The sequence below is a fragment of the Protomyctophum bolini genome (assembly GCF_963924005.1).
Source record: "Protomyctophum bolini genome assembly, chromosome: 19".
In the NCBI taxonomy this organism is placed as follows: Eukaryota; Metazoa; Chordata; class Actinopteri; order Myctophiformes; family Myctophidae; genus Protomyctophum; species Protomyctophum bolini.
In genome coordinates this window covers 21,449,152-21,469,822 of record NC_137880.1, presented here as the reverse complement: position 1 = coordinate 21,469,822, position 20,671 = coordinate 21,449,152, and the positions used below count along the sequence as shown (strand labels likewise).

At 41.5% G+C, this 20,671-nt stretch overlaps 1 protein-coding gene across 1 annotated transcript; it reads right to left on the bottom strand.

Moving 5' to 3' along the window:
* Positions 1–2,646: 2,646 nt before the first annotated feature.
* gpr31 (G protein-coupled receptor 31) lies at positions 2,647–6,857 on the bottom strand. The gene is made up of 2 exons (XM_080790376.1): positions 5,968–6,857; positions 2,647–5,350 (listed from the first exon to the last, which is right to left on the bottom strand). Exons 1-2 carry the CDS (start codon positions 6,514–6,516, stop codon positions 4,877–4,879), a joined length of 1,023 nt encoding a protein of 340 aa, XP_080646502.1. The 5' UTR covers positions 6,517–6,857; the 3' UTR covers positions 2,647–4,876.
* Between the last annotated feature and the right edge of the window lie 13,814 nt (positions 6,858–20,671).

The window sequence follows — 20,671 nt, the reverse complement described above, 5'->3', positions numbered from 1 at the left end:
ATTGAAGTCTGTCCAAGCTCTTGTTTCTTGGGCAGCGGCTGTTTTTTCAACTTTCATATTTTGTCTTTCCACCCACACACCCACACACTTTTGAAATAGTATCTCTGATTTCACAATGTACTCGCACTCCTCCTGCTGTTGGTCTACTTGTTTTCCATCCTTCCCTAATTAATACTCAACAAAACTCACACTTGTGTGAAGTGAGGGGCACCTTCTCTCAGTCTTTTGCTGCCACATGATGTCATGGGGTGCATGCTTAAAGCCAAGTCAATAGACTTGGCTGCCACTGTGCCACATGATGTCATTGGGGGGCACACACAAAGCCAGACAGACGTTGCATGGAATGGCGCCCCTCAAAAATAACTGACTTTGAGTTGATTCCATTAAGCAACAGGATCATACTGCAAATATTTATGTTTAACTCTGTCCCTGCATGTCCCTCTCGCTCTCCCTCTTCTCTCATTTCTTTCTGTCTTACAGGGCTGCTGTTGTCACCCTCTCTACCAGGCCAGTTTATTGGCACCCCACCTTTGTTGACACTGACTAGCGCTGAGAAGGTAATGATTGTTGTAAAGTACTGAGATCAGACTATTTTGATAAAGGCTTTTCAAACCTTTTTTTCTCTTTCCTTGTCACCCGAACCTTTCACTAATCTCATCATTTACACTCCATTGTAATTGATAAAGGCTTTTCAAACCTTTTTTTCTCTTTCCTTGTCAACCGAACCTTTCACTAATCTTATCATTTACACTCTATTGTAATTTGGATTAGAGTTAAATTAGGCATTATCTCTGAACATACTTTACATGCCAGAACGGAATGCATTTGATTCAAAAGGCAGAAAGTGAAATCTGACAATGACAGGAAATTCAGGTTTTGTGTCCCTGTGAAAAAACAGCTGAGAGAGAGAGAGAGAGTTCAGTACATGCCTTGTGGACCCCTGTGTGATAGACAAAAAAGATCCAGACTAATACTATAGGTGGATACGTTTAAAAACAATGGGTACATTATTTAAAAAATGAAATGCAAGTCTGAACTTGATTAAAGATGATATCTCAAGCTTTTCACTAAACTGACTTATTGTCACTCCTGATGCAGTTAACCACAAATATCTGGTAGTCCCACCCTACTCCCCGGAGTCCCCGCCTGTCTCTGTTCTAACAGTTAGTGCTCTTTCTGGATTGGATAGAAAAGCTAAGCTGATAAAAAAAAGAATAGCCTCCCCTCTTGTCTATACTATTCCTCTCTCTTTCTACCCCCTCTTTTCTACAATCATATCCACTCACACCCTAATCACATTCTCCTATCATTCACTGTCCACTACTCCCCCAAAATAATCACATTGGTACCCTCCAAAACAATCATATTTGAACTGGGGACTGACCCCCCCACCCTGACAATCACTTGGAATTGTAGGAGCTACATTTTGCTTGACTCGGTTCCACAGTTAGTTGATTACTTTTGATGCAGTAATGGTTTTTCCTTCTTTTTTTGGTGCAACCACTCCTACAACCAGCAATGTCCGTGTACACCTATGTAATGTATGTATGTGGTCATGTACCCATGTGGTCATGAGCACCAGTATATGACTATAGGGTACCAGTAGGGGGCGCCTGAAACAGAGAGTGATAGTGCTGCAATGTTGCCTGCTAATGAGAGAGAGAGAGGTGGGTGGGGGGGGGGGGGGGGGGAGCTGCACCACTCAGTTCACACGGGTGTGATTTTTTTTTTAGGTATTAAAAAGGTATTAAGAAATGTGAGGACCCCCCCCCCCCTGGGGGTCCCGACACACTGGTTGAAAACCACTGCACTACTCTGTCTCCCTCATTCTGTCTCTCCTTCACCTCAGAGGTCGAGCTCCGCAGAGTTACCGGCAGCCATGGTGTCATCTGCCCAGTCAGCTGTTAGCAGCCCCAGGGCACATTCTGTCCCAACATGCCCTAACCAGAGTAAGAATGCTTCCCAAATGCATCTAAACATCACAGCACATCACAAAATACTACACAGCTTTGTTTGTTTTTTCTTTACTGCAATGGGATATCAAATGACAGCCCTGACATTTTTTTTTACATTTATTCTTAATTGACAGTGGAGAGAGATTTGGAGAGGAGGGAAGGGTATTGGGCAAATAACAACACAGGTCTGAAGTCAGGAATTTAACTAGTGAAGTTGCGGTTATGCAGTCAAAGCATTAACTGGCTGACTTACCAGGATGCCTCACATAAATGCTTCATGATTGCTATTCATTTGTATTATCTAGCCATAATGATAATGGTTGTTTGCCAAATATTGTTTTTGACTGATCTCTAAGCCAGGGATTCTCAACCCGTGGGTCTCGCCAAATTATTTTGGGGGGGTAAAAAAAAAGAGTTTACATAGTACACATAGATAGTACATGCATAAACTTTCTTTAATGATTATATTTGGTTTCAGTATTCATTTATGATATATTTTCTCTAATATTAAGGTTATTTTTGCAGTCAGTTTGTATTGGGGGGGGGGGGGGGCGGGGGTTGCGAGACATGGCCAAAGCAGTTCCGGGGTCCCCAGCCAAAACGTTGAGAACCCCAGCTCTAAGCTAATTAAATCCCTTTCGTTTTTGGTTCTGCTCTCTGACTGACATTGTGGACAGGTTCATGCCTTCCAGCTTTAATGGAGTCACGTGACTCATATAATTACACATTCTTGGGGTTAGATTTAGGGTTAGGTGCTCATGATCAATTTTGTCTTTTGCATTTGGAGTAATGTTGACAGTCATGAGGTTGCATTTAGTGTAGAAATGTCTCTGGCCATAATTGTACATGTGCCCTCATAAGATCACACCAAGTACAACTGTGCATTTTTGACAGTTTGAAAACAAAAGTGAAATCGTCAGAATGCTGATTGCAAGTCTGTACTTGGCTACATAGTTTACTCTACTTTTCTGACTTATTTTAGATTTTCAGATACCATCAAAGTGCACACTTTCTCAACCCCTTTAAAAGCAGTTAATGTAAGCTTTGATACATAAGGCTTAAGCTGTACTGTAAGTTTTCTTTCTTTTTTGTTGTTGACATATTTACACTGGTAGTGATGCTGAACTCAAGTTATGCTGTAATCCATCCCCAAACTTTTATTAAATTGTTAGTTATTAAATATCATCTTGAACATTCAGGCCAAATTAAATAACAATATACTGTGTACTCAAACATATTAAAGCACATTTTATTTACACATTTTTTGCAACGCTAAAATAAAGTGAGGAAAGAAAAGCTGAGGTCTTTACTGATCTTGAATTATAAGGCCTGATTTTCAATTGCAATTTTAAGTTATTACACTATTATTATTACAAATGATAACATCTGTGTGATGTGTCAATTTATTTTGGGGACATCTTTAGTCAAACCAGCCAATGCTACATTGTCCTATTACTTCAATATGTAAACTTTTTTCTTTCCTTTTCTTTTTATTTATTTTTTTACTGAAAATACTATAGTTTCAACTCTCCATGCAACTAACATCAGCAATGGTAAATGCAATTAATTTAGTTTTCTCACGCCATCTATGCAACATCCATTGGAATCACATCAAATGTAGAATACAGAAATAACATTTCCAGTGCACTGCACTTCCTCTAACTGTTGCCCGTAAAACATGACACATACATTGGTCAGACTAAATTGAACCTGTACGAATCATGATTTAGCTGTGTAAATACCGCCTTGATAAAGCTGATTCCGATTTGGATGTGTTCTATTAATGGCCAGACAGTTAGCAATAGACGTGTCATCACAGATAGTGAAGCGTAATATATCATAAAGGTAGTTTGTTCAGCTGGCAATCAGGAGCAAATCGCATACAGAGGTCTGGCCTGTGTGTGCGTCAGTTATCATACATTAACTACAGTCTGGTAAACAATAGTGTGACACACGTAGGATGTGCTCAGTGGGAATACCACAGATTTCAAATGGCATAGTGACCCAGCATGAGAACTAAATTGAGTAAATAAATAATTTTACTGGAGATCTAAAAAATGACATGTTCTGATCTGGCCTCATCAATGTTTTTGACTACTCACCACTGCTTCCATTCGCCAGAGTATCTTAAACTCCTGGTCTGGGTTTAAGACAAGGCTTAAAGGGATAGTTCACCCCACCTCCCCCAATTGTTTGTTTTTTTTAAATCTTTTTCTACTCATGAAGACTTGAATTCATTTTTTGTTTTTGTCAAGTCAATAATTTGATGACCAGCAGTGGTTCCCTATGGAGAGACAAAAGAGTCTCCTTTGTAATGCCAGTTTCACAAACATGATGGTAGCCTGATGGGCATTATCCTTCAAACAAAAATGTCTATTACAAAGTAAAGCAGGCTCCTTTTGCTGATTCAAATCATCTGCATGTAAGAACAGGCATTGTAGTATTTGCATTGACACACGCTGCACACTTGCTGTATAGTTTTGTGAAGATTACACAGCCACCAAGTCCTCTTCTCATAAAAGCAAAACTAAAACTGTAAGTTTCACCTCCAAACTTACAGTATGGTTGTCTATTGTCTATTATAAGACAAATCTGAAAGGTAATTTGAAATGAGGTTGTCTTTTCATCTGAAGACCAAGTCATGTATGCTGGGGATTTTTCTTTTCTTATCATTCAGACAGGTTTTTCTCTCTATCTCCTGATAGTTGGCTGATGGGTGGCACTGTGGCATTAACCCTTTACTTGACAATGACTCGGGTCCCCCAGGGATCTGTACACAGTCCCTTCGCTTTCCAGCTCAAATCACCTCGCTGAAAATACAGCTCTATAAGATCATAACATGTCGCATTGTGAGCTTGTAGGTCTGTCATTTTCACCCACTATGACATGCCCAGAATTGGGACGCTATAGGGTTCACGTGGTCAAAGGACGTTGTTATCGTCCTTGGGTTTGGAGACTTGCCCCTGGGAAAGGTTGCTCGTATCCGGCAGCGCGATGTCCTCTTTCAGGAAGAAGGGGAAGTAGGTGTTGAGGTAGAGGGCTTTGAACTTGGTGCTGCAGAAGCAGTAAACGAGCGGATCCAGCAAGCAGTCCATGTAGGACAGTACCATGAGGCCGTCGAACACCTGGGCTGCTCTGTCCTCAGTGATCTCCTTCCACTCCTGGACCCGGGCAATGAGCAGCACCATCCTGGCCAGTGTGCACGGCAGGAAGCACAGGGAGAACACCACCATGACTGAGGTGACCAGGAACACGGCCCGCCGCAGCTTGGTCTTGTCCCCGACTGTCTTCCGCCTCAGGCGGTTGACGATGTGCACCGTGCAGTAGACCAGGATTATGAAGGGGATGAGGATCTGCGTGAAGAAGACCACCTCTCGCAGGCTGTCCACCACGTCCTGAAACGAAAGCACCGTCCACTTAATAACTCGTGAGCAAAATCACGCCGGTCCAATTTAGAACCGGAATTTTTTCTTTTGAAACTTAGCTTGTATTTTATAATATAATACAATAAGATAATAATAAGATAATTGGATGGATTCCTGTTATACTGTACATAACATTAACATCATAAATAAACATTGTGAGGAGAGGCCCAGCTCATGCACAACTACTGCTGCTGCAAACCTTGTAGCCAGTTTGCTTAACAGAATCTGGTTACAGTCATGTAACATGTAATATTGTAACTTGTATCTCGCTTCATTGTTTGCAGAGCAAAAAAGGTATTGTTAGAACACGGGTGTGGTAAGGGCTATACAAATAGACTTGACTTGACTTGACTTGACTCGAATGTTCACTTTCCACCATGCACTCAAAATGATGTGTTTTGAGTCATGTCAAGTCAAGTTTCAGAGATATTAACACTAACATATTATTTATTTTCATTTGTTTTATATATTAACTAGCCTACTGAGCCAGTGTATTACACCAACACATGTTTCTGTCTGAGCAAATTTGCCTCAGATGATGCGTGCATGTGTATGTTACATGATTGGTGTTCTAATCTACACTGTACCTTGATCAATACATCATCTGATGTGCCGTTGTTGGTCTGTCCGTTGAGGCTGTTGCAGCACTCGAAGGTCTTCAGCATAGTGGGGATGGTGAGTGGCAGCAGGAATAGCCAGATGAGGATGGATATCTGAGGGGACTTCTTCAGGGCTTTGAGGAGGTTCTTCTTGCCTGGGTGGACCACGTTGAAGTAGCGGTCGATGGAGGTCACCGTGAGGAAGGCGATGCTGGCCCCCCGGTTGAGGAACAGCATGAAGAGCATGGCTTTGCACACAAAGTCATTAGCACTGCGCCGCTCCCCCATGATGAAGCTGTGCGCCTTCACAGGCATGCAGAAGAGCAGCAGGATGTCAGCCAGGACCAGGTTGAAGAGGAAGATGTTGTTGGAGTTGGACTTCCAGAACTTCAGCTTGGTGACGAACAGGTGGAGGACAGAGGCGTTCAGAGGCAGAGCCAAGATGAAAATAATAATCATCACAGCTGCATAGAATTTATATAGTGCCTTGTTAAAAGCCTCACAGTCCTCAATGGCGTGGTATTGTGCTTGTGCCATTTGAAAATGCACCAAATAGATCTTATGCACTATACTGCTCAGAACAAAAGAGAAATACTCATTCCTCCGTGAAAAGGTTTGTTTGTGTAACCTGTGTCCTCTGTTCCCAAGATGAGATCTGTTCACTCACAGCAATTCTTGCTCAGCAAGCTGCAGTGTTCCAGGTTGAAAAATGGATCCCCAAAAAAGTTTTTTAAACGCAGAAGTGGGGAATTCCGTCACACCTTTTGTTTTGCAGTCCTGATTTTTGAAAGCGGATAATGAAAGTAGTAATAGTCTGCAAGTAATTCTGTCTTGGCGGTGCTGAGAGCTGAGCTTTTAGTAGGCAACACGCAGGCAGCCTGTTTGGGATTGAATGGCTGTTCAGACTTGTTATCTTAGCTCCTCCCTATTGCCCAAGGCACACAGTGAGTCACCAGTTGCTGTTCCACAGCAGGGCTAACTGGGGCTTAGCAAGGCTATGGAGTCTGGACAACATCTAGGTCTGACCACTAAAATAGAAAAAGAGAGAAACTTTTTACGTAGTGTAAAGTGTCATATCAGGCCGTGCTCGTCTGTCAAGTCCCATAGTGGTATCTAGGCAATCAACCTATCAGTCAGCCACTGAGCAAGTTGACATTCTACATCAGAAAAATAACTAACTCCATGGGAAAAACCTTTCACTATGTCACCTCACTTTTTGGGAAGTATTCCACAATAACTTGTAAGGAACTGTTATTTGGATGCGTTCCACTGAGTCATCAGTTGGGACAACAATATGGATGAGAAAGGACAGAAAATAAGTAAAAAGATGGAAAAAGCGCTTGCATTGCGTGACAGCACTGCTGCCTTTCTGGGAAGATCGTTGGAGTGGAGTCTCTCATGAATGACAAGTTGTGATTGATGAAATGCATATAGAACTCCATCTGGAACGCTGGCCTAGAGTCAACGTGGAAATTCTATCTTCTCTCTATGATAAAAATGTAACTGAGGGAGTCTGAGAGAGAGTCTCCTTAGAGAGGATATATAAAGTACATCCCTGGGAATCGAATGACAAATTTTCATGCAATGTGCATGGGAATCGATGAGAGATTTACACATAGGAATGAAGGGGGGACAGATACTGCTTCTGTCGCTATTTCTACTATGTATGGCAAAGTAAACAAGGCATTTGGAATGCTGTGTCCTAAGGGATGACGTTTTTTTCATTTAACCCCACATGCCTCAAACTCATTTTGCAGTTTAGTAGCCAGTCCAGACAAGTCTTGGTCTGCCATGCAGGGCAGGCGTTCTCCAGGGGAACATCTCCGAAATAAGTAATGGCACAAGTCACGACCTCGTTCCAGAGTGGATTTATTATTTGAAAGTTATTGGTGGACTCTTCAAAAGGCTGGTTAAAGATAATTTAAAGTCCTCTCACCAGGAAGGTCAGCTTGCATAATACAGCAGAGCCATAATATCCAAGTCAGAGAAAGAAAATAATATGCACTAAATGGTTAAGCAAATACCTGACTCGAACACAACTCCACACTGGCTATCAGGAGAGGTTTTTGGGATAGTGATCAAAGGCAATAACGAACAGTAGGAAAATATGCTTTCTACAGCTTGTGCCAGGAAAGCATTTCTCCTTATGTTACTCAGCAAATGCTGCCTCTGTAGAGTGCATGAACCCACTCTTGAGTCTTGAGCTGCTGTAGCGAACCCACTCTTGAGTCTTGAGCTGCTGTAGCGCTGGGGAGAATTTATTATATGGGTTTAACATCTGGTGTCCAGGTGTCTGTTATTGATAAGCCTGAAGTGAAACATTTGTTTGATGTTTCAAAGGAAGGGACTTTCTATTGTGCCTTTCACTGTCTGTGACTTGTCCCTATCAGACACATGCCTGACTTTCCTTAGGACAGATAATTATTTTATATATTTATTTTTTTATCCTGTTTTCTTTTATTCATCACTGACCCCACCCCATCCAGTTCTTGCACACCATTATTGCAACAGGTGTTTTTAACTGAATATTGACGCACAATTGCTAACCGAGGACAATGACATGTATTATCTCTCAAGGTTCAAGCTTTATGCTTTATTTTGTCTCCCGCGGAAGAAATGTGTCTTGGACAAAGGACCCGCATGCAAGTGTAGCCCTTGTGCCCATGTCGCCGCAGAGCAGTGCCACATACATCTTTCTTGCAACATCAAAGAAAAAAGAAAGGGAGGGGGGGGGGGGGCATACATCACATCACTCTCTGTGTTTAATCACAAATAGAGCATTGTGTTTTGGAAACAATGGAAAGATATATTATTCTGTTATAACAATTAGAACCCCTCAGGCAGGATACTCCATTACAACTTTTCTCTGTTGACAAAACAGGTTTGACTTAGCCTGGGCAGCATTCCTTTTCGGGTTTATGATCCGGTCGGGAGTGGATGATAGCGTCATGTTGTAGTATTGTTTTGTAGTCGCAATCATCCGGAACTTCCTTTTCCCTCAGACCGATTTTTGGCTACGAGAGCTTTTATTGTTATTTTTACGGTGTGAGGGAAAAGGAAGTTCCAGATGATTTTTCCTGCCTGATGACTACAAAACAATACTACAACATGACGTAACAATATCATCCTCTCCAGACCGGTTCACACAGCACTTTTGTAACACAGACCAGGCTTTCCCACGAGGTGGAAAGCCTGCAAAACCTACCTCTTGGGAAAGGAAAGGCATACCAGGTAGTTGACTAAAAGGTCAGTTCCTTCAGGTTGAGGGGTTTAGTACACTGCACACAGTTTTCTGATTACTCACACAGTAATCAGTTTTTTATGGGCATGTAAACATAGCCTATTGTAATCAGTGATTAAAAGCCAGGCTTTTAACCTTTACACTAAGTGGAGCAACTACTTTCATATGCACACAATAACTGGAATTCAATCACATTACACATTCCTCAAATTAAATGCCAGATTATAACAGTTGTCTTTATATTAAACGCCTAGGTTTTTGAGGGCCCCTCCTATGCACAGTTTTGCGTGTACTGTAGGTGTGTTTGAGCACGAAATGTGTTTGTTGCATGGAATGTGATGATTTGATTGGCTGATGTATGATGAATATTCCATTAATCCATACATTTTCGATCTGATATGGTGGTATCGAGACCTCTTGATCTGTTGATAGCATGACCATAAATAAATCCAAGTAGCCCTGGGTGGAGGATTTGTGTTTTCTTAACCCATGGTCAATGTTTGAATCTCACCACTTGCTGTATGTAAAATGTAAAACAATTTACAGTGTGTTTTTCATCGTATACAGTATTTAATCCACTTGCTTCAACGGGCTGAATTGGAATTTATTCAAAATATAAAGCACGACAGGCTCAACGAATTCAGACAACATTATGCAAACTGTGCGACAACAAAGCACATTTCAAGACTGATGCTTTTCATAATTACACTACTCCAGCTGCCCTGTTGTTTCTCATTTAGGCAGCTGTGCTGTTCAGAAAGAACAATCAAAGCAGAGACTGCTGTCTCCCATCCAAGAAGAGACTACAAATGAATATGGAGCACAGGTCAAAGATCAAGTCAGTCCTTTTGGTGTCAGAAGAGTCCCACCCGCTAATCCCGAAGACAGGTACTATACCATACTCATACTGTATGTCTAAGTGAATGGTATGCAGGACATTGCACGTATATTTTATGATATGTTATTTTTTGTTTTTGCTTTATTTGGATAGCATAGTCCCAGACCCCCTGTTGAAGACCCCTGCTTCATGCAGTAAACTCTAAACTGAAAGATTGTTTTGTACCTTTATTTGAACACCACATGTTCTAGTGTTGTAGGGTGGTTTTCCCTTGATGAAAACAGTTGCCACTTGTGGTTATTTCCAAAATCCTCCAGTTTGATTATGTTTGTATTTGCAGGTATTAGATGTGAATAACTTAACAGTTGTACTTGTGGTTGTAGTTGCCATGTGCAGACAGGGTAAATTAAGGCCTTAATGTTTTCTCACTGGTCTGCAAGGCCTATCAGACCTGCTCTGAGGGAGAGAGAGAAGACCTTCGTAGAGTTTGTAGAGGAGCAACTGAAAGTGGATGAAATCACCAAACCCAAACACAAGCAGGTAAAGTATATTGCATGAAGGAACACATTCGTCTTACGTTGTAGAGTCATTGTTTTAGTGCATTATTCAACAAATAATGGTTTTCACACACAAGGAAGGATCTGTTAAACTACTAATACTAGTAATAACAAATTGCTTTAAAAGTTATTCATTATTAGGTGTATTCTATTAATGAAGACTAAAGAGAAAAATGCTTAAGTTCTAAAGATTCTTCATGTATTTTTCCACTGGTTTTTCATTTGTTTCATTCTCTTTTCTTAGTTGTGTAAACAGAAATGAACTCAATCTGTGTCTTTCTCTCAGGACACTGCCGAGGTGAGAAGGTCGACAGAAAAACGTTACTTTTTGCGCAAGGGAGAGGGTATGTCTAGGACAGAGAGGGTTAAAGATAAGGACACTGTCCAGTGGAAGCCCCAGAGGAGGGCCTCCCTTGACCACGAGCAGCCCAGCACGAAGTTAACCAGGGGCAGGCAGCAAAGGCGCTCCTCAGCCCCCTCTCTGGACATTAAAGATCAACTTGCGACAGTTCAGAATGAGGGTATCGGGGATCCAAAAAACAAAACCTCACTTAAATCACAGAGAAACAGCCATACTCTGTGTCATCCCCATAACCAGGAAAAGTGCCAGACTGAATCCCAGGCCCGGTCTGATTCCTCTACCCAGCTCCAAACATTGGAACAACCCCTGCAGCTTTCCCTAAACCAGGCCAGCTCCCCTCTCCGGCCCCATCCTCCCTCCCTGGGTCAAATACAAGAATGGACCAGCATGCCAGCTGTAGGAGACAGAAAGCAACGTCTCTACCAATTACGAGAGAGAAAACATAACAGTAAATCAGGAGAGCAAAGACACTGTGATGCTATGGAGGTCCACCAGTCACGTCAGCAAGAAGCCAGAGTAAACCAGCCAGCTGGGAATGATAATAATCAGTCTTTCATACAGCAGGGGGCAAAGAGACAGAAGGAGGGAAAACTGGGAAAAACCACTGGAAAAGGAGGAGGAGAAATGAGGGAAAGTGAATTTCAGGTCACAGCAACACTGAGGACATGTGAACTTCTGAGATCATCTCATGTGGCCTCGGAAGAGCGAAGTTGCCGCTCCGCGAAAGGGAATTGCACAGAAGTGTCGACACTCAAACAGCCTGCTGTTTCAACTGCACCGCATCAGACAAAACATTTGAAAACTCATCCATCGCCTCACAAGAATAACACAATTTGCCCTCAGGTCGGGACAACTCAGGAAGTTATTGTTGGTTTTAAGACAGTGAATGACCACATAGTGAGAGTCACAGGCCCAGAGATGGAAACTCTTTCCTCAGGCTCCGCTGAAACAAAAACATATTATTGGGCCCGACGACGCAACAATTCAAAACCAGGAAGTAGAAGGGCCCCAGGCTCCTTTTGGGTCAAAGGGCATAGACAACCTACAACGAAACTGGCATCATCATGTTCCACCACACTGAACAACATTAGTCTAACTTCGCCTTCTAATGCCATAAGAACTTCCTGTCATGCCAGCACTAGCATAAGTAGCAACAGTAATTGTAGTAGTGATGATGATGATGATGATGATCACCCACACTCCAAGTTCTATAACAATCTCAAGCACCCGTTCCCAGTTCCTTTCCTCCAGCACCAGGATTCCAATCTAGACCTGTCGGAAGGTGACTATGCAAGTGATGGGCCCAGCGAGGCTGGAGAGCAGCCTGTAATCTCCGACCTCCTCACACAGAAACCACGCATCAAATCCAGGCCGACGTCACGTCTCTCTCTGTGCCGGGAGCCGTCCCCGTGCTGCAGCTCCAGCAGCGATGGTAAGAATGTTATTTATTTCAGCATTTTACTTTAACATTTACATTATTGAATATATCTAAATAGAAACACATTTTTTATTATATTTTCAATCTGATTGCAATTTGCTACGATAAATGATCCATGGTTGGACTGCCCTGGTGACTCCTAATCCAGGATTAGAATTTTTATGAATATGAAAAATTCTACCTTGAGATTGATGGAAATATTCCATTTTTCATTGTGTCACCAGTGGTGTAACCAAAACTCATCTCTTCTCTGTCTCCCCCAAAAACACTAATAATATAATAATAATGAGAACTGTGGAATAATGACGTTTGGTACAACAATCTTAACAACAATCTTACATACGTATGTTCACGTCTCCATGGACATCTTTTAAATCATAGAAAGGATATGTGTTTGTGATTTTTTTCTGTTTTTGAAAACATGTTCTATTTTGCACAGAGCTTAGGGACATAGTCTGGTGCAAAACACAGTCCCGAAGGACTCCGTCCCACACACCACAGCTGTCCTTTAGGAACGCGCCCCTACAGAGCAGTACAGAGCCTCCTGGGAGCAACTCTGGCCGAGGAAGAGCGAGGAGGCGAGAACCCCCAAGCTCTTCGATGCCCAGAGCCGAGATTCTCAACGAAACGATGGCAGCATCTAAAACGGGCACCAGGAGATCAGCCAAAGCAGAGGGTGAGAAACCTGGGGTTTCTATTAAAATGCTCATGAGACACCATAGGATAGGGTTATACCCGACATTGTATGTAAACAGCAAGTATGTTCACAACACACACACACACACACACACACACACACACACACACACACACACACACGCACGCAAAGCAGGACAAATGAGGCGTGCAGGAAAAATGTGTTTGTACTGTGGGTATCATGCATCAGTTATTTAACATGTGCCTCTTCTCTCACTTGTAGGTAGTCAGGCCGCCTCACCCAGAATAAAACCAAAAAACCCTGCTTCATCACCGGATCAAGCCAAATTGCAACAACAATCAGTGGAACTTCACAGGTAAAATCTCAGAGGGATATTTTAATCAGAAATGATTGATGTTGAAAATAGCATATGTAGCACTACAATTCTACAAATATAAAATGTTCTATATTCTAGAACATATATTTTGTTTCCTGTTATACATTCTAGAACATATATTTTGTTTCCTATTCTACACAAGGTGGTACAGTACAGGATGTTGATTATGTTATCAGTTTTAGATTTTAGAGCTCTTGTGTCACACTATGAGATAGCATAGCAAGAATGTTATGGAGATACAGTAGCATGTTAGACAGATGCTAGGTTTGATATTTGTCTGGTATCCTAGTTGCATAACTAGAACTGCACTCTGTCGAGTGTATACTTGCTTGTTGCACACTAGTAGGCCATAAATGGCCAACTAGTGCGCAAGCAGAGCGCGCAAGTACTTTCGAACGCTGTAAACTGTCAAATCTCAGTATCTCTGTGAAGGAACGTTTGAAATGTATAATTATTAGGTGTAACTATTTGCTACCTACCTACTTTATGCATATAAACACCTAGTATTATTAACTATGGTTCAAGTTTCTATCTATATAGTCATACGTATACTATATACGTACATACTGTAATCAGTAAAATAAAATAGCAAATTGTGCCTGATCTGCTGGGACCAGAGTATGTGGTGTGTACATATTACACCAGATTACACAAATGACCATACGTATTTCTTACGTCATCATTGAGAGCTAGTCATACATATACACACCACGTACTCTGGTCCCAGCAGATCAGGCACAATTTGCTATTTTATTTTTACTGATTATGTATATAGTATACGTATGACTAGCTCTAAATGATGACGTAAGACATATGGTCATTTATGTAATCTGGTCCCAGCAAACCAGGCACAGATTTTCTGTTTTTTTTGCATACACATCAAATGGCGGGTTGGCTGTCACGGTACTTGCGCAAGTAACTTCATTGTGCTCTACTTGCATGACAATTGACCCTGTTTTATGTCTAGGGACATGTTCATGCCATTTACTCTGATCTTGCACTTCTAGGTCACTCTAGATAAGAGTATAAATGCATAAATGTAAATTGTAGTGAAGGGCTTATCTCTGCCTTGATTTAGTCAATTAAAGCCAGGGTTTAGCTAAATTCATAGATGGCAGGGATTGCCTTGGATTATTATTATTTTTCCCATGGGCATGATAAATGTAAGTACCGGTAACACTTGTAATATGTCTTTTGTGGTCCAGATTATCAACCCAAAAAATGTCAGAAAAGGTTATTTCCCGCACACTCAACACACAAGATGTCTTGATAAAGTTACTTGACTGGGGAATTAATTTGTGGGAATTAGGTGTTTCTTCAAATGTTTGAGGACATAATAATCATCATTCTGTGCTTCAACAGGTGATCAAGTTTTGCCATGAACACTCACACTTTTGCTTATTATTAGCCTGTGAAAATATTTTGACTGTTATTGCCAATTGTCAAAACTTTTACAAGTATAAATTGGCATAGCCATTATGGTATGGAAAGTGCCATAATGTGCCATATCTACTTGAGACCTACCTATGCCTTAATTTTCATTCAGAGGGGGACATTAATGTATTCAAAGTAAATACATATATTATTGCAACAAGTGTGATAAATCAGTGTTTTATCAGCCATCTACTGTGCTTTTCTTTCTGTCTTCTGCTCATATCTGAGGCTTTCTTAATCTGTGCCCTTTTCTTTCCGTTTCTCCTAATGCATTTGCTTCTTTGCAGGGAGAAAGCGGACCTGATGGAGGAGATAGGCAGTGGAGGAGGTGCTGTTCAGAGCAGCCATGCTGTTAACTCTTTGCCAGCGACTCACCAAGCGGGTGGCGTGATTAAAATGGAGTCCAACGAGGCCCAGGTGAATCTCATGTGTGGGAAATTATAAATGATTACATTACATTTACACCCCGAACGCCCGGGGTTATTTAATCCATTTAATCATAGCGCCCAGTAATTTATAGCAGCAGAGCACATTTAGCGACGGACCGGATACTATCCCGGATGTGGCTAAAGTGGCTTGATGTAGCCTCATGCATAGAAGGAAGCATGAGGTCAGTCCACAGCCCCCCCCCCCCCCCCCCCCCAGGTTGGCAGAGGAAGTGCAGCGCCCAGGATTACATTAGATAATTGACACTTGGTGAAAAACATGGGTTACAAAATTGTGGGATAAAAAGGAAAAGGAAAAAATAAAAAAACTTGGTTCCTGTGATCAGTGCACTTACTGGTTACGTCAACACACCTCGCTCCAAGACATTTGCCTTAACATGTACTATTTCTCACCGCTTTTTATTTGTTCTTCTATGAAATGAGCCATGATTACAGGCGTGTGTGTGTGTGTGTGTGTGTGTGTGTGTGTGTGTGTGTGTGTGTGTGTGTGTGTGTGTGTGTGTGTGTGTGTGTGTGTGTGACTGAACTGGTATCACTGGTTTTGCACATAATCTGTTTCTCAGAATGAAAGGCAAAGTACCCTTAAGTCATGTATTCATGGTGTGAGTCTCAGGCTCAGGGCCATTCTCAGGAGTGACTGGGATTTGATCCAAGTTGAGACTCACCTGATTTACTGGAATTGACATGGGAGTGGGACCCCGGTTTCCCTGTCAGTGACAACAACTAAAAGCGACGTGAATGATGTTGTAACCTGCCCTCTTCCCCTGAAATGTCATCCATCTGTCACCAACAGAAGGTTCATTGTTAAGAAGGGAGACTGAGCAGAAGGAAATGTTTTGAAGGCACCTAGGAAAAGTCCCAAATGATGCAACTTATTGTATGGCTTGCTACAGAGGAAGTCACTGCATTACAGCCTGAGCCGCCCAATCAAACATATACTGTAACACTTTTTGACAGTTATTCAAGTTATTGAATGACCACATTTTGTTATGACTCTCTGGTCTTCCATTCCATCCCTGAACAGTAAACTGGCCTCTTTATCTTTCTCCACTGTTATATTACTGACAGGTAATATAATATAGCCTAGACCAGGGGTAACCAACCTGGGGTTCGCGAGCTACCGGTAGCTCGCGGGAACCTTTCACGTCGATCGCGAAGTGACGGGCAGCCAGCCATCACTGCCAATACACAGCAGAATGTCGTACGCAAAAAAGAGCAGATCTACAAGCTAACAACGTGTAGAGGCTCGATGCATTTTAGCTTGAAGATCTGTTCCCCTTGCTTCCACCGCACCGCCCTCGGCCCTCCCCCTTTTAGCACTATGTGCTCATGTGCTGCTGTGTCCTGTGTGTCTGTTGTTCCCTCGCAGTCGCAGGCAGCACACAGCGTCAGAGTGAACGCAGTATGATAGCGTCCCCGTCCGACACGTTGAATACTAAACTTATTTGTAAAGTTCGAACGCCAACTTTTAACCAAACGTGGGAGAAACACTGTGCACGGCTGCACGCACAAATAAAGAGTGCACTCACGCACGCACACAGATTATTATCGATCAAAACAATCCTTAGCGTCGCTTACAAAAACATGTGTTGCACAGCATGAATGATACGGCTTACTCGGCTGCCGTTGCTCGTTAAGCAGGTCACACAATGGATATGGACCACTGATATTTATCCAGCCAGGTCGGTGATTACTTATCATTCATGCTGTGCAACCGTGTGCAACACATGCTTTTGTAAGCGACGCTAAGGATTGTTTTGATCGATAATAATCCGTCATGTGCGCGCGAGTGCACTCTTTATTTGTGTGTGCAGCCGTGCAGTGTTTCTCCCACGTTTGGTTAAAAGTTGGCGTTCGAACTTTACAAATAAGTTTAGTATTCAACGTGTCTGGGTCTGGGACGCTATCATGAAGAACTCGTATGACTGACTCGCATCTTAATGACACCCTCAGGGCCATTTGCACCAAGAAAGATTAAGCCTTAATCTGGTTTAAATCAAGGTTTATCTATTAATCCAGTTGCACCAAACTTTAAACCTAGTTTTCACTAATCCGGTTTAGTTTTAAACCATCCTTTTAATCTTGGTTTTGTTTTTTTAATCTTGGTTTTAATTTTCAAAGTAAACCTGGATTAATGTCAATCCTGTTGCACCACTACTTTAAACTTTGATTTAAGTATCAATAAGGGATTAATTCTAAACCAGCAGGAGAGGAGGTTTAATTGAAAACAACATGGCAGCATATATACCTCTACATGTTTGTTGTTGTTTGGGAAACTATCGGAGGAAGTGGTGGTGTGTGTGATCGACGGAACAGATCTATAAACCTACCACGCACCACGGAGTGACCATACGTCTGTTGTTTTTTTTAGCGAGCGAGACAACTTTTATTATTATATATATTTTTGCTGCAGGCACTATAATTTAAACATTCTCAAATATGAATGAAATAGTAATGCTAATGATGCTCACGACTGCTGCTGTTTATTTACAGCGCAAAAGCAAGATGGCGGACACAACAAAGTTTAATCCATGAATTAATCACAGTTTAAAGTTTTAATCACAGTTTAATGGATTTTAATCACAGGTTAAGGATTTAATCACAGATCTGTTGAGCAATGCTTAAAATTAAGTGGTGCAACACAACTCGAATTAAAATTAATCCTTGATCAACAAATCCCTGATTAACACTAAACTAAACTTTATTTAATCTTTCTTGGTGCAAACGGCCCTCAGACTGGCAATCACTAAATATGAACCAGATTTCAAAACGCTTGCAGATAAAGTGCAGTCACTTCATTGAAATGAGAAACAAAATATTGTGCTGTAAAAGCATTTTGTTTTATTTTAAAAAAACTCAACAAAGAAGTTTATTTGTATTTTTGTCCTAATTTGTCTTAATATTATTTGACATTGATAATATAACTTACTATAAGTATTTATTCTAATTTAAGCTTTAGTCTGTGTGTGGATGTGTGTATGTACATGCATTGAGCCTGTCAGAAATAGCACAAAAAAAGTCCCCCCATTCTGGTAAAGAATGATAAAAAAGAATGATAAAAAATATCATTAACATGGTGAATCACATCTTGATGATGTCATCAAGATGTGATTCACCATGTTAATGATTTTTTTTCAGACCTCCAGTTCTAGGAAACACAGAATGGGGGGACTTTTTATTATTTCCACACAATAGCTCTAAGGTATATTAATGACAGTAAAATGTTGAAAATGAGTGGAATGCCCCTTTAAGTAGGTGTGCAAAGTGACTTTTTCTCCTATCATTGTTTTGGATATGTGTATGTCAGGATGATAAGGGGGAACTCAGGCCTCATATTGACAGGACTATTGTCCACTTAGCCAATTTACCTGTGAATGGGTAGGTGAGAGCACAGGGTTTAGGTTAGGGTGATCAATTTATAAAAGTTGTAGCTATTATATTCAAGGCTTTTCTACTTTATTCCATTGCACAATAGACAATGTGTGTCCTAGTAGATTTGTTTTGTGATTTGCATCTGAATGTGACTTATACCATGCAGTTAGTTAATCACAACGAATGCACACAACATGTTCTTTCTTCCCTATGAGAAAACCAGGAATGAATATCACAGCTCTTGAGTCTCTTTGAACTCACATTGCACACCAAAAGGCTGAGGCAGCATTAGCTTTTACCTTAAAGTGCAGTGATAATGTAGGAGCAAACAGCATTTATTAGGATAGATTATCCAAAATATTCCAAAATGGCTCCATTGCCCTGGGTGGGTCCCCATGTCGTCCTGTACATTTGACCATGTCTACATCCTTTTATTCCTGTTATCCTCCTGTGTGCCGAGTGCAGTACTGTACTGTACGGTGCCTCTTCACCTCTCTTGCTTGACTCCACTTCTGTCCGCACCTCTGTTCTTCTCCCAAGTCAACTTAATTTTTACTCCCGAAATTCCATATAGAGGGTTGTGTTTTTAGGCACCACCTCTGTCAACTGGGGTCAAATTTAGCCATGGCCAAAAACCTTTGCACAATAACCTAATCACTCTTCATACCCACCCCCACAAAAAGGATTAAAATTCTAAATGACTTCACCACACATCTGGATAACAACTTGTTAATAGCTGTGAATGACGAATGAGGTCTTCAGCTGTTTGAAATGTTTTCAACAAGGCATCAATGAAATTACTTTTTCGTTTTTACTGGAAAAACTCCAAACGACATTTCCTGTTTGTCAATAGAGGTTTCTTAATTGCTCTTAAGATCCTCTGCCTCTTGTGTATCCAAACAGTTTACACCCTCACTTCTTTACAAGGTCAACACACCATTCACATCGTACGTTAGTCAGTGGACGCCTGGCAGTGGCAGGCAGTGTGCCGTGCGTGGGTGTGTGTGTGTGTTTATGCAGGTGTGTCTGAAATTTGTCTGAAATTCTTTATTAGTAACAATCCCTTGAGATGAACCATCTCGTTTTCAAGGGTGTTTGTGTCTGTGTCAGCAATCAGCATGCACCCGAGTTGTGTGTGTGTGTGTGTGTGTGTGTGTGTGTGTGTGTGTGTGTGTGTGTGTGTGTGTGTGTTACTATTGCCTTTACATAACACCGATACCGCTGTGTGTGCGTACGTGTGGGTGCACATAGGAGCTGAGAAACCAGATGATGGCCCTCCAGCAGTGGTTGGAGCAGAGAGAAAGAGTCTGGTCTTTGGCTCAGAGTCAACTGCAAAGCCAGCTGGATGCTCTGACCAGAGAGAACAGTGAGCTGAGAGGGATGCTCACCCCAACACAACAGTACAACCTGGTGGCCAGGCAGTGTACTGCACACACAGACACTGCATCCCAGAGAGGAACCCCAAGTATAGAAGTAAACTGAACTTTCAATTTGGCCAAATAAGTGTGTGTGTGTGTGTGTGTGTGTGTGTGTGTGTGTGTGTGTGTGTGTGTGTGTGTGTGTGTGTGGGGGGGGGGGGGGGGGGGGGTATTGGTTTATAAATATAGGTACGTTTGTATACATTTTAAGAAATTTAAGAAAGGGTTTTAAAAGATTCTGTGCATTCTGCTTGCCTTAGTGTAAACTGTAAACCCACTCTGTTTATATAGGGTGGAGATATAAGGATGGGTGAAAGGAGATCATCTATCATTTACAAAAGGTCTTCACCCCGACATAGATCCACATCAGATCAACACCTAGAAAAGGTAACCACCACCTATGGGCATATTTCACTACTTATTAGAAAACTATAAAAGGTATATTGTTATATAATATATCAAAATAAAATTTATTTTATTATATAAAATGTCTGATATTACTGTGTACATGATGGAAATATATACAGTACATTTACAAAAAAGAGTGAGAAAA